General features: G+C 40.6%; 1 protein-coding gene across 1 annotated transcript in view; it reads right to left on the bottom strand.

Annotated features, from left to right (window-relative positions):
• NFXL1 (nuclear transcription factor, X-box binding like 1) overlaps positions 1-14,183 on the bottom strand; it is a 171,261-nt gene that overhangs the window by 56,034 nt on the left and 101,044 nt on the right. Inside the window, exons 17-19 of the mRNA XM_033946064.1 lie at positions 11,328-11,459; positions 7,775-7,941; positions 2,460-2,529 (exon numbers count right to left, since the gene is read on the bottom strand). Coding sequence (XP_033801955.1) covers positions 2,460-2,529; positions 7,775-7,941; positions 11,328-11,459 — 369 coding nt within the window. The remainder of the gene's footprint in view (positions 1-2,459; positions 2,530-7,774; positions 7,942-11,327; positions 11,460-14,183) is intronic.

The following is a 14,183-nucleotide window of genomic DNA, read 5'->3' as shown; positions in this document are numbered from 1 at the left end:
GGCGTACCATGGCCCGGTACAGTGGCATGATAACCCTCTCCGACCTGTTCGTGATCCCCTTCTTAATCATTCCTAGCATTCTGTTTGCCCTTTTTGCTGCCGCAGCACATTGCGCACACAGCTTCATCGACTTGTCGACCAGTACTCCCAAATCTCTTTCCTGAGGGATCTCTCCAAGTACCGTGTATTCGTGTGTAAGATTTTTGTTACCAACATGCATCACCTTACACTTATCCATGTTAAACCTCATTTGCCATGTTGGGGCCATTTCTCGAGCGTGTTTATGTCATGTTGCAGGTCTTCGCAATCCTCCCGCTTCTTCACTACTCTGAATAACTTTGTATCAACTGCAAATTTAATCGCCTCACTCGTTGTACCAATTTCCAGGTCGTTTATAAATATGTTGAAGAGCATGGGTCCGAGCACCGAACCCTGCGGTACTCCACGCGTGACGCTTTTCCAGTCCGAGTATTGTCCATTTACCCCCACTCTCTATTTCCTATCCGCCAGCCAATTTTTAATCCACGTGAGTATTTCACCCTCGATTCCATGGCTCGCAGTTTTTCAAAGTAGTCGTTTATGCGGAACCTTGTCGAACGCCTTCTGAAAATCCAGATATACAATGTCAACCGGGTCACCCTTGTCTATCTGCCTGTTTACTCCCTCAAAGAAGGGCAGTAAGTTCGTCAAGCAAGATCTTCCTTTGCTGAAGCCCGTGCTGGCTGGTCCTCATCAGACTGTGTTTGTCAAGGTGATCAATGATGCGGTCCTTTATCAGCTCCTCTACCATCTTTCCCGGTACTGAGGTCAGACTCACTGGTCTGTAGTTTCCCGGATCTCCCCTTGAACCTTTCTTGAAGATCGGCGTAACATTCGCCACCTTCCAGTCTTCTGGAATCCTTCCCGATTTGATCGACAGATTGGCTATTAGTTGAAGGAGTTGAGCTATAGCTCCTTTCAGTTCTTCGATTACCCTCGGATGAATACCATCCGGTCCCGGGGATTTGTCATTTTTAAGCCTATCAATCTGCCTGCACAGGATGAACAGAGAGAGGTTTTCCATCTAATGGTTGATGAAAAGCAGCAATGGCACTGAGATGGACTCTAATAGAGGTGGATTTGATACCAGATTGAGATAAATGTAGAAGGTAATCCAGAATCGAAGGCAAGGAGGTAGATTGTGGCTCCTGATGATGAAGATTGCACCAAGCAGAAATAAAGAGTCCATTTTTGAGTGTAAAATTGTTTTATGGCTGGTTTTCTGGAAGCATTCAAGATGTCCCTGACAGATTGCGAAAACTGAAGGTCATGTGAAGTCAACCTGAGAGATACCAAGCTGTCAGGTGTAAAGACTGCAGGTTGGGATGAAGAAGAGAACCTTGACTCTGTGTAAGAATAGAAGAAAAAATTGGCAGAAGTGGCTCCCTGCTGCTGAGTTGAAGCAGAAGGGAGAACCATGGTTGTCTGGCCATGTCTGGCCATGAGAAGCTATCAGAATCATGATGGCCGATTTGTGTTTGAGTTTGACAAGTGTCCCAAGAATAAGTGGAAAAGGAGAAAACGCATAGAAAAACTTGTTTGCCTAGTCCAGGAGAGAGGCATCTGCCTCTAGGCGATGAGGAGAGTATAGTCTTGAACAGAACTGGGGCAGATTGTTGTTGTGGGGAGACGTTTTGAGCATTTCCCCAGTGTATATACTGCAGGTTACTAATTTATTGAGTTGGACACTTTGTTAGTACGCATCCACTTGGTTAGCATTAGTGCAAAGAATCTTAGCATCTCCCCTTAAGGTGCTAAATAAACCCATGATTGCAGCAAACATGACAACTAGTGCACTCCTATATACCATGCACTAACTGGAATATGCAGTCCCAGTTCTTTTTCCACTTACATATTGTCCCCTATGACATGCTGTTAATGAGTGAATTTAAATGTACTAACTTGCAATGCAGTACACTTGTGCAGTATCAGTTAGTGAATGATTTTTGCATGCACTAATGACAATATACACCTTAATAAAAGAGCCCCTTAGTCATCTTATAGACTGTTTATCCCTAAGAGGGCTCCAAAACTATTTACAACAGTATTATATCACAAGAAAAGTAAAACAGTTAAAACTTCAACTGTCAAAAAATATTAAGACAGATAAATTAGTTATAAGGTGTTGTAAATAACCATATCTTGCAGACTTTTTGAAAGGAGAAGAAAGTCAATTCAACTTCCAGAGAGAGATAATTCTGATAGGCCCTCCATAGGTAAAACCATGATATCTGCTTTGTATTAGAAGACATCAAGATTTCTATAATTTATTTACATCTATGAGTTTACACGTTTATCAAAATTATTCCTGTCTCTTTTGAGAGATCCAGATTTCTTCATTATGCAGTTTTCAATCTGTTCCCTTCTTGATCTACTAGTCTACTAGGAATATTTAAAAAACATATTTCATTATAGCTTACCGCTTTTGGACACTGATTTCTGCAGGCACTCAAAATATTCTTTTCATTAAAATCAGCTGTGGTCATTTTTCTAAAAGAAATTTTTTAAAAAAGTATTAAAACCTCAACTTTTACAGAAAATGTATTTCAACGATTTTTGCTGCACATTCATTGTGGGTATCCTGAAAACCCAACAGGCCAGGTGGTCCCAGAGGACTGGGTTGAAAACCACTTATTTATACTGTTACAACTCGTATATTACTTATGTCAAAAGTTCATTAAACACATCAGGAGGTTCAGGAGCAAACAGTCTATTGAGAATAGCAGAGCATCTGTACTAGTGCTACCCAATTCAGGAAAAAAATTTTGATTCGATTCAGCCTAATGAATTGATTTTTCGATTCGATTTTCCTGCCCAATTGGGTGTTTTTTTCAAGCATCCTGGTGGGTTTATTTTTTAGCCTCTTCAACCCCTTTGCCCTCTCCTACCCACACTGGCGCTGTGGTATAAACAAACAAACAAGACTTTTCCTCTCTGTTAAATCCTAGCTCACGTTCGTGGTCTAACACCAGCTCTGGCAGGATACACATTTCAAATCTGACATATTGTAATCATAAAACAGAAAATAAAATTATTTTTTCTACCTTTTGTTGTCTGGTCATTATTTAAATCATGTTGGTCCCAGGCTCTGGTTGTCTTCTGATCAGGATCTCCTTCTTTCTCCTTGCTACCCATCCATCTTCCATCTCTGTCTTCCTTTTCCAATTCCCTTTCCTCCCCCAGAGGTCTGGCATCTTTCCTTTTTTTTCATCTCCATCCCCACAGCTACAGCGATGGACCCCACCATCCCCAGATCCACCATCTCTCCTTTTATCAACTACCCTTCATCCAGCATCTCTCCCTCCTTCCCCACCACCCCAGGGGTCCACCAGCTCTCCCTTTCTCTTCCCGAACTACCCTCCTATCCAGCATCTCTATCCCCAACCCCCCCCTCCACACCATCCCTTGTGTCCAACTTCTCTCCCTTTCTGTCCCTTCCTTCCCTAAATCCCATTGTCCACTATCTTTCTCCCTCTCCTCTGTTTTTAAACCTATTATTTATTCTTCCCTCCCCCCATTATATGCATGTCTCTTTGAACCCCCTCTTCCCTCCCTCCGTGTACTTCTACACCAGGGCCTGCATGTTCCCCCAGCTTCCCCTGAAGGCCTGCCCCCCTAAAGGCCTGCACATTCCCCTAGCTTCCCCTGAAGGCCTGTATGTTCCTCCAGCTTCCCCAAGTTCTTGATGAGCTTAGCTACTAAGGCCAAGCTCGCTCAGAGAAGCTAGGCAGCATTTTTAGGCCAAGGGACTTAAGGCACCTGGGACCCTTTATGAAAGCTTGCCTTGGACCTTAGGCAGCATTTTCAGAACTCCATATTCTGAAGGCCTGTCCTGTCCCCTACCCCCCTCCCCCCGAAGGTCTACATGTTCCCTCAGCTTCCCCATTCTTACCTTAACATAATACGGCAACCTGCAGGATCACCAATGCTGTAGCGATCCTTGCAGCTGCCGTCATCGTCAGCGGCACATTCCCTCTGCCGCGATCCTGCCCCTGACGTCAGAGGGGTGGGACTGCAGCAGAGAGAACGTGCTACTGACGACAGCAGCTGCAAGGATTGCTACAGCGAGGAAAAAACAAGCCAAAACTGCAGATGTGTACAACGATGTAGGCAAAATTTATTGTGACAACCAAACTATATATTAAAACCTTTTTACCAAACAGGGAACCCAACACGGTCCGTGTTTCGGACAACCTTCGTCAGGGGTCCATGGTAGAAAAAGGAAAAAACATATGTCACAACAAATGTATATAATAAAGCCAAACTGATGTTATGTAACCCCGAGAGTCACTGTGAATAGTAAAAATCGCTACAGCACCAGCGATCCTGCAGGCTGCCATATTATGTTAAGGTAAGATCGAGGAAGCTGGGGGAACATGCAGGCCTTCAGAAGAGGGGAGGATGCAGGCCTTTCAGACTGATCTTCCCCCTCACCCCCTAAAGCGGCAGCGGCAGTGGACAGCCAGCAAGAGGCTGCTTTAGGAAAGCATGGGGAGGAGGGTCAGTCACCAAATCGTGAGGCTGATTTTTTATTTAAAAGCAAATCAATTTGAATCAGAAATCGGACAGCACTAATCTGCACACTGCCAACCCAAAGCAAGATAAGTCAAAGATCATTAGAACTTAGAGATAGTGCTACAATCTTTCATCCTTTATCTCAGCCATTTATATACATTTTATTAACGTGAACAGAAATTTAAAACTGTACTGCATAGCCTTGACGTGCTTAAAACAAATAACTTCATAAAGTAGGAAATACAAGAAGAAATGTTTCCATTTAAAACAACCACAGAATTAGGTGAAAAACTGATGAGACCCCCCCAAACAATATGTTACCACCCAGAAAGAATTAAATACATTACTTTTAAAACTTTTTAAAAAATCTTTTTCACACCTTCTCTCCTAACAATTTGAAATTCATTCATATGGAAGGAAAGACTTCAGAAAAATCATTTCCAACATCAAAGTGGACTCAACCGTTCTTACTATGCAAATGTAAAATATCTTCCCTTTAATCACTGGTCACAATATTCTTCCATAAAAATACTTACTTAAATCTCTCGGGGACCCTATTACTAAAGCTTAGAAGATGCTAATGGACATTAATATGAGCTAATTGCCACATGGCCCATAAGAATAAAATAGGACATGCATTTAGAATGCACTAATTCCAATAATATGTGCTAAGCTTTAGTAAAAGGGCCTCTCAGTAGTGTATTAAATAGAAACCCTTTCAATTTCTTCTAATATGATTTTTAAAATCAATTTATAAATATTCAGAGCCCGTGGCAATGTACATATATACAGATGAGTCACATTATTATGACTATCCAGAATAACCGCCTGTGGCAGCACGGGCAGCAGCCAGACGCCGTGGGAATAACTCAGTAAGATACTGATGGGGGTTGATAGAGGTATCTGGGGCCATGCAGACTGCAGTGCATCCGACTGTTGTTGACGGGTATGTGGTGGTGGATCCACTCATCAAATATGTCAATAGAGGTGGTCCCAAAAGTGCTCAATTGGATTAAGGTCTGGAAATTCGGAGAACAGGGAAATAGCTGAAAGTCTTAGTTGTGCTCTGCGAACTACTCATGAACAACTATGGCAGCATGACATGTCACATTGTCCTGCTGAAAGATCCCATTGGCCATGAGGAAGACCATCAACATGTATGGGTATATTTGATCAGCAAAAATGGAGATACACCTATATTGGTTGAGAGTGCCTTCAAGACGTATCAAGGGACCCAGACCATACCAAGAAAACATTCTCCAGACCACAACTCTGCTGCCACCAGCTTGAATATGTCCAACAATGGTTGCTGGGTGTTTGTTCTCGGTGGTTTCATGCCTGGCACGCCAAAATTCATCTGTTCAATGGAGCTCAAAACATGACTCATTGGAGAAGGCAACCCTCTTCCAGTCAGTGCAAGTCCTATGTCGGTACTCCTGTGCAAATTGCAGCCGTTTTATACGATGAACCCTCATGAACAAGAAAACACATTCTGCTTTTGCTTCTTTCTTGAAATATCAAACAACTGTAGGAGTTCACTTTTTAAAGATTTCTTCATTCTATCACCTTCTTGATGAGTTCTATGTTTCTTTAGGGACAAATACTCTTCATGTAGTTTATTCAACTTCTTAATGCAAGAGTCTATGTGTTGTACCAGTTTCCTAGCTCAGTGTTTCTCAACTTCTTCAAGCCTCCTAAGCCTAACAAATACCAACCAAGTACCCCGCCCAAACTCCAACCTTGACCCGCCCAAACTCCACCCCTGACCCCACCTCTATAATAATAGCACTAATTGTAATGCAATTTCTTCCATCCATTTTTCATATACACTCAATATAATCTTATTAATACATAATGGTAACCCAAATTTTAAAAAACTACAAAGCACACTGTATGCACAGAAAATGTTAATTATCATTTATATTCGGGGGGTTTTCAAAGAGGTCAAGGCAGATGACTTTAAAATATGCAATCAGTAACAACTATAGAAAAATAGACAAATATAGAGCAAAATATAGACAGCAAATATAAATTCACAAAACTGACACATTTTGATCACAAAATTGAAAATAAAATTATTTTTCCTACCTTTGTTGTCTGGTGATTTCATTAGTCTCTGGTTGCATTTCCAATATTTATTTATTTATTTCCATCCCCACCCCAGCAGCAACTCTGCACAGAGATGGGCCACAACATCAATTCTGACATCAGAGAGAAGGTTCTGGGCCAGCCAGGAGTTTGGCTGGCCCGGAACCTTCTCTCCAATGTCAGAATTGACATCGGAGGAAGGCTTGTGGGCCGGCTACGTGCAGCCACTGCACATCCCTGCGCGGAGTTGCTGCTGGGGTGGGGATGGAGCATGTCAACTCCGGCGGTAGTGCAGCGGGCGGGCAGACAGGGAGGCAGGGAAGGATCCCCAGTGACTGCTTCAGCAGGAGGGCAGGCAGGGATCTCATGCACGAGGTAGAGAGGGATCACTGGTGGCGGCCAGGCCACGTACCCCCAACAGGCGGAACCGCGTACCCCCAATGGTATGCGTATCACATGTTGAGAAACACTGTCCTACCTCAATTCCATACCGCCACCACCAACTCACATGTCAACTTATAGTTTTCCGGTAAAGGTTTTCCTTCTTCACAGTGATAAAAACTGACCATTTGAAAAACATCCAGTCCATGTAGCAGTCTAGCAATTGACAGCTGACAGACTGACTTCCCAAGGAGCCAGTTTTCAGTGCAGATCGCAAACTAGACGACGCCATACAAATTAATTATGTTCAATCATCTACATACACAACAAAAAAGCAAAGTGTATGCCGGGGTGACCTCTAAATATTGTATAATCAAGCTGAAATTTGACACATGAATAAGACATACCAAGTGGACAAAAAAAAAGCCTTGTGGAGACAAGATTTGACAAGGTTGATTTTTTTTTGCATACTATAGACCATCTCTGGTTTAGCAATAAATATTCGCAATATCTGGCTATCTGCCTAACCTTAATTGCATAACCTTAGGACAGCTATTTTGTTGTGTCCCAACTTATCTGCATAAATTTATTCAAATTACTAACTAGACAACAGTCCACTGAATATTAAACTCATTACAGTTCTGTAAGTAAGGAAATAGGACAGCAATTTAAAAATACATATATATATTTCTGTTTTAGAATCCAATTCATTGTTATTCATCACAACAAACCAATAAAAGCGACTACATACTTGCATTCAACATAGAGATTTGTGATCTTGCAGTGACATTTTATTCTGATCATCTGAACACATGGAGGGCATTTCCCAAGGTGGCAGAGTAGAAGGCATGAATGAAGACAGCCAGAGGGGCGTGGCTTGCTGCACATTTCCTCACATGTTGAACATTCTGGACCACACTAATAAACAAGAGTGAAAGAACTTAATGTAAATGTTATAAATCAAATAGAATGTGAAGTTTGTGAAGCTTTATTTACAAAATTCAACCAACTCAGACATAGGATGTTAAATTCCATTTATATTCTCTTAAAAAAAAAACAAAAAACGGAAGAAATTTAGAGCCCTCACCACTCAAAAAATTTTAACAGCAGCTTTGATTCCCAAAGTCAGGCCCTCATATTGTCTTTTTAGGACCATGTCAATCTTGCAATCCTGCGCATCCTTTAGCATCACGTCTCCTTGACTCAATCAGAGGAAGCAACTTCTTCATGAGTCAAAAATATATTTTTATACCCTGAGAAGGAGTCAAACATTAGCAGGGGAATCACAAAAAGAAAGCTCCTTCCACTGCCAATAATATCTCTCTCAGGGCCATTCAGCTAGCAGTTATGCGCGGTGAAGGAGCATGGGAAGAACGATCCTGTTCACTGCTGGATCACCAGGCATTTGAAAAGTACACTGGGGAGGCCGGAGGGAGGTGAAAATTCTTACGAGGCAGCCAGGACAGGAGGGATCCAGCCCACTGAGGGAACATACAAGGTTACCGTGAGAACTCACAGTAGCCATTCACCTAGTGGCTCTGCAAGGGGCAGCAGCATGGAAACATTGCTCCTGCCCTGGTTCACCGCTGGACCACCAGGGATTTGAAAGGTATGCTGGGGAGATAGGAGGGAAGTGAAGTGAAGAGAGTTGGCCAGGACAGAAGATGGGAGGGATCCCTCCCGGCCCACCAATGGACCACCAAGACTTACAGCAGGCCCAGTGGAGGCTTGCAACAGGTCCGGGAGAGGGGCAGGTGGGCGCTGACCTGAATATAAACAGAGACCCCCCAAAATCTCGGTTTACATTCGAGTATATACAGTACATACCAGAGGATATGGAATGCCAACTCTGCTTGTCCTGGATCGGTAGCATAGAATATTGCTACTCCTTGGGTTTTGGCCAGGTACTAGTGACCTGGATTGGCCACTGTGAGAATGGGCTACTGGGTCTGATGGACCATTGGTCTGACCCAGTCAGGCTATTCTTATGCTCTTATGACAGACTGTAGAGCTCTGACTGCACCTGGGCAATTCTCAAGGATTGGGAACAAAAGAAGAGTTATGATATAGTAAAAAAAAAAAAAAAAAAAGTTACTGGACTTCTTAGGTTAAATAACTTCTGGATTATGGGTGATTATAGTTAAGAATCCTGGTAGAAGAAAGAGAGAGACAGTGAAAGAGGGTGAGATAAATGGAAAAATGATGTTCTGTTTGAGAAGTCTGCTGTTGTAACATAATAATAATAATAACTTTTATATAAAATCAATTGGGAAAAATCTGAAGTTCTTCCAATTAATATCCATTGCACCAAAGGACTATTTGATTCATATTCATTTAAATGGAAAGAGGAAGGACTAAAATATTTAGGTATTCTTATAAAAAATACAATTGATGACACAGTAAAAGAGAATGAAAAACTTTTATTAAAAAAAATAACAGAAATGTGCGAGCAATGGAATCCTTTACATCTTTCTTGGTGGGGAAGAGTCCAAACAGTTAAAATGATGATTTTACCTGTGGTTTGTTATCAAATGAGTATGATTCCAATATTTTTTCAGGGGTCATTTTATAAAAAATTAAACAATATTCTAACAAAATTTGTTTGGTTTGGGAAAAGACCAAGAATCGCTTTAGCATCATTACAAAAAACAATTAAGGAAGGAGGGGTAAATTTTCCAAATTTCTATAGGTACCATCAAGCCTATATTTTAAGACAGGGAATGTATTGGATCCTCCCAGATCTCATGGAAAATGTACCCGACTGGTTATATTTAGAATGGCGCCTCAGTTTCCTTTACATCCAGAACATTTTATCAGTATAACAATGCCTAGGAGATATAAGGACAACAGAATTCTAATAGATACATGGAAAACACTAAGATTTATAAGCAATTTAACACCAGATCCTTTGACTAAATCTTTAAATCAATCTATTTGGGTAAACTCCAGGATCAAAATTGGTGGATTTAAAATAGTATGGAAACAATGGATAAAAGCAGGTATACGAACTTTAAAAGATGTAATAGTAAATGGATCACTGCTTAGTTTTTCACAATTGCAACAAAAATTTGGATTAGATAAAACACAATATTTTAAATGGATGCAATTGAAGCAGGCCATTCAGGAAGGGTTCCCTGAATGGAAGAATCTTAACACTCAATATAGTTTACCAATCCTTTGTTTTCAAGCGGATTTTCTAGGACACCAAGCCGCAAAATGGTATAAGAAAATAAACGAATTTTTAAACAAAAAAAAGAGATCAGGACTTAGGGATATTTGGAGTATTGAGATAGGACAGATAATTTCTCCATCTCAATGGCAAAAATTTTGGTCCTGGAGAATACATACTACAAGATCAGCATCTATGAGTCAAACATGGTTGTTTTTATTACATAGAGATTACAAAAATTAGATAGTAGTAGATCTAATAGATGCTGGCATTGTAAGATAGAAGTGGGGACATTAGACCATTTACTATTCTTTTGTCCCTGCATTAATTCCTTTTGGAAATTAATTTGGCCCCAAATTAATAATTTATTAGAAAATCATGTTGGACTATCATATGATACAATATTATTTGGAACAGCAATGAGAACACAAAGTCCGATTTCTGCTGATAATAATAAACTTTTATTAATTTTAACAGGGGTAGCCATACAGCAAATTACTCAGAACTGGAAGGATTACACTAAATTGAATTACACTTTTTGGTGGAATTCAATTTGTCATATATATAAAATGGAAAAAGTACTGGCATTACAACAAGGTTATATTAACAAATTTAATAAAATATGGAGACCATTGACAATTTATTCCACTGATCAGATATAATAACACATGTATAGAACATATAGAAGGGGTAGGGAGGGAAAACTATTGTAATATTAATATGATATAAATTCTGAAAAAGGGTTTATTTAATTCACATTGTAAGAAAATTGAATGATAATTTCAAGTGTTTTTTTGTATAATTGAATGTATTACATGTATTTCACTTGATGTAAGAATTTAAAAAAAAAGAATAAAAAATATTTATACAAAAAAAAAAATAAAAATAATAACTTTATTCTTCTATACCGCCACAGTCGAAAAGACTTCTAGGCAGTTAACATCGAAGAAGGCTGGACAATCAGCGAATTACAGAATGCATAAGGTATATAAAAATGGGTTAGGGGGGTAGAATCTAAAATGACTGATTAGACTTGGATGTCTCTTGTACAATCATGGAACACAATGTTTTATATAAGACCCCCCCAAAAAAACAAACAAACAAAAAAACTTAGGAAACAAAATTTAAAACTTACTTTCAGTTTGTCAATAGCTTCCGTAACTTCATGACATTCTTTTAAACAAGTGTGATTGCCACATTTAAGGAGCCGTTTGCATGGTCTTCCACATGAGTAAGGACCAACAGCATGGCAAGGTACTGGACTGACCTAAAAACTCGAAGAAGATGATTGATAGCAATTCAGATAAACTTTTGCAGGTAATTCTTGAAAAATCTCTGCCAACTCACAAATCATGAATAAAAAACAACTTTTTCAATAAATATTTGTCTTTCCTTGATAAACCGCAAATAAATCTCACAACCATAACATTTTTCTAAGTCAACAGGGACAATGCGCAATTTATATCTGAGGAGTGAAAGAAACACAAATATTTCTTCATTTTAAGTCAGAGCTTTCTAGACATGACCTGAGGATGTCACAGCTAGTTGAATTTTCAGAGACAGATTTGTATATAACCAAATCTCCAGTGCATGCAAATAGATATCATACATATTCAGTGTGGATATCCTGAAATTCCAACTGACTATGTATGAACTTCAGGACATGTTTAGGAAGCCTTGTTCAGGACATGTATAGTAGAGAATGACACGGTGACAAAATTCATCACCATTCCCGTCCCCGCAGATAACCGCGGAAAATAAACCAATGTCATTTTCTAGTGTCTATTTCATCCTCTGTCCTTCTACACCAGCATTATTCAAAGCAAAGCTTGCGGGTCACTGGTTGTGGCCATTCGTACTCTGATTCTTCCCTCTTTCCTTAAAGAATGACATGAAGATGGTTTCCCGCGGTTATCCACGGGGACGGGGACGGTGATGAATTTTGTCACCGTGTCATTCTCTAATGTATAGGAAGCCTTGTTCTAAGCATCAAACAGAAACTGGAGTTATAGCTGTCTGTTGGATCAAATGAATTGTGCAAAAAAAAAAAAAAATTGCGAAGATAACATATAACAACAAAAGAAAGCTATAGCCAGGTTCTAACTGGAAAAGTCTTTGTTGCCACAGGTCATAAAAAGCAGTCAATCAGTAAACAGCTAAACTTGACTATGAAGCATAAGCTGCTGCACATATGGATATCAGACTGGTAGCAAAAATAAGATGTCAATGATAAGCATATTTAGCTGAACAATTCCTCAAGCGTCACCTACCCGTTGAACAAAACCACAGTGGAAAAATAAATCTCAACCTCATTGAAAGCAGTAACAAAATAGATGGGGTAAGAGGCAAATTTACTCTTAAAAGCATGTGAAAGAAAACATTCAAAAACAGCTGGAAAATGTGGGTGGCACTTAACCACTTAAGGTAACTGGACAAAATCGGGCCACATAAAACTTAATGCTATCATAATCTACTGTAGTTTTGCTTATGAAGTTAAATGCTAAATATTATACTTACCTGCATAAGACAGAGATAGCTTCATAAACCTGAATATTCAATGCTGGTACAGACTTGGCCAGGCACTGAATATCCAGCATATCAGTGGTGGACAAAGGAGCCATAAGTGAATTTTTTAGTTTTATTGCTACACTGTATCAAAACAAGAAAACTATGAATGGTGGGTCCCTTATTGTGCTGTCACCAGTAGTTAATTTGACTCGAGGGCACTATTGCAGACTGGCTAATGGCAAATAAGCTCAAAGTTAACTCTCAAAAGACAGCAGTATTGCTTTTCTCTTCAAAGAATTTACCTGAAAATACTTCACATTTCACTATGAAAGGAGTCCCCTTACAATTGTCATCTAAAACCAAAATTCTGGGTGTAACAATAGATAATGCCCTAAGTTTTCATTCACACATTTCTAAGTGTGTTTCCTTATCTTTCTTTGCTGTCCATCAAATTTGATCCATTCGTTCATTTCTTCAACAAAGTTCACTCCATATTCTAATACATTCTCTTGTTTTGAGCAAACTTGGATTATTGCAATTCTATTCTCATTGGACTCCCAAAATACCAATTACATTGTCTACAATTAGTCCAGAATACTGCAGTGAGATTACTCCATCACTGTTCTAAGTTCGATCACATCTTACCGCTTCTATCGTGTTTCTCCAAAAATAAGATAGTGTCTTATATTAATTTTAGGCCCAAAAAACACACTAGGTCTTATTTTCAGGGTATGTACATTATCATCTCTCCCTTCCTCTTCTTCACCCCATCTCTTCCTCTTTCCTTTCTCCCCCCCACCCCAAGTGCAGCATCTTTCATTCCTTCCTTCCCATCCCGTGTGCAGCAGGACCCTTGCCCAGCTTCTATCCTACCCTCCTCCCATCCCTCGTGCAGCAGGACCCTTGCCCAGCTTCCCTTCCCTCCCTCCCATCCCTTGTGCAGCAGGACCCTTGAGCGAGCACCCCTTCCCCCCCTGAGCACCTGCACCCCCCATGAAGCCGAATCCCCATCCTTCCCTCCCATCAGAACCCCGCCGCAAGCCCTACTTATCTCCATAAGCAGCGTCGGGCTGGCAACACTCTTAAGAGGCTGCTTTGGCCTTGTCTGCCCGTGAACTCTGCTGCGTTACTGATGACGTCATCAGTAATGCGGCAGAGTTCATGGGTGGACAAGGCCGAAGCAGCCTCTTAAGAGTGTTGCCAGCCTGACGCTGCTTAGGGAGGTAAGTAGGGCTCGTGGCCAGGTTCCGATGGGAGGGGAAGGAGGGAAGGATGGGGATTCGCCTGCATGGTGGGTACAGGTGCTTGGGGGGGGTGCTCTCTCAAGGGTTCTGCTGCACAAGGGATGGGAGGGAGGAAAGGAAAACTGCCAGCAAATTACGGGACTAGAGCTTATAGTAAGCCCTACCCCAAAAATCCTGCTAGGTCTTATTTTCAGGGAACACAGTAAGATCAGAACACATGCTTCCGGTGTCATATCGCA

This window comes from Geotrypetes seraphini, chromosome 1 (assembly GCF_902459505.1).
Source record: "Geotrypetes seraphini chromosome 1, aGeoSer1.1, whole genome shotgun sequence".
NCBI lineage: Eukaryota > Metazoa > Chordata > Amphibia > Gymnophiona > Dermophiidae > Geotrypetes > Geotrypetes seraphini.
The sequence above is the reverse complement of the archived record's forward strand: the minus strand, read 5'-3'. Positions and strand labels throughout refer to the sequence as shown.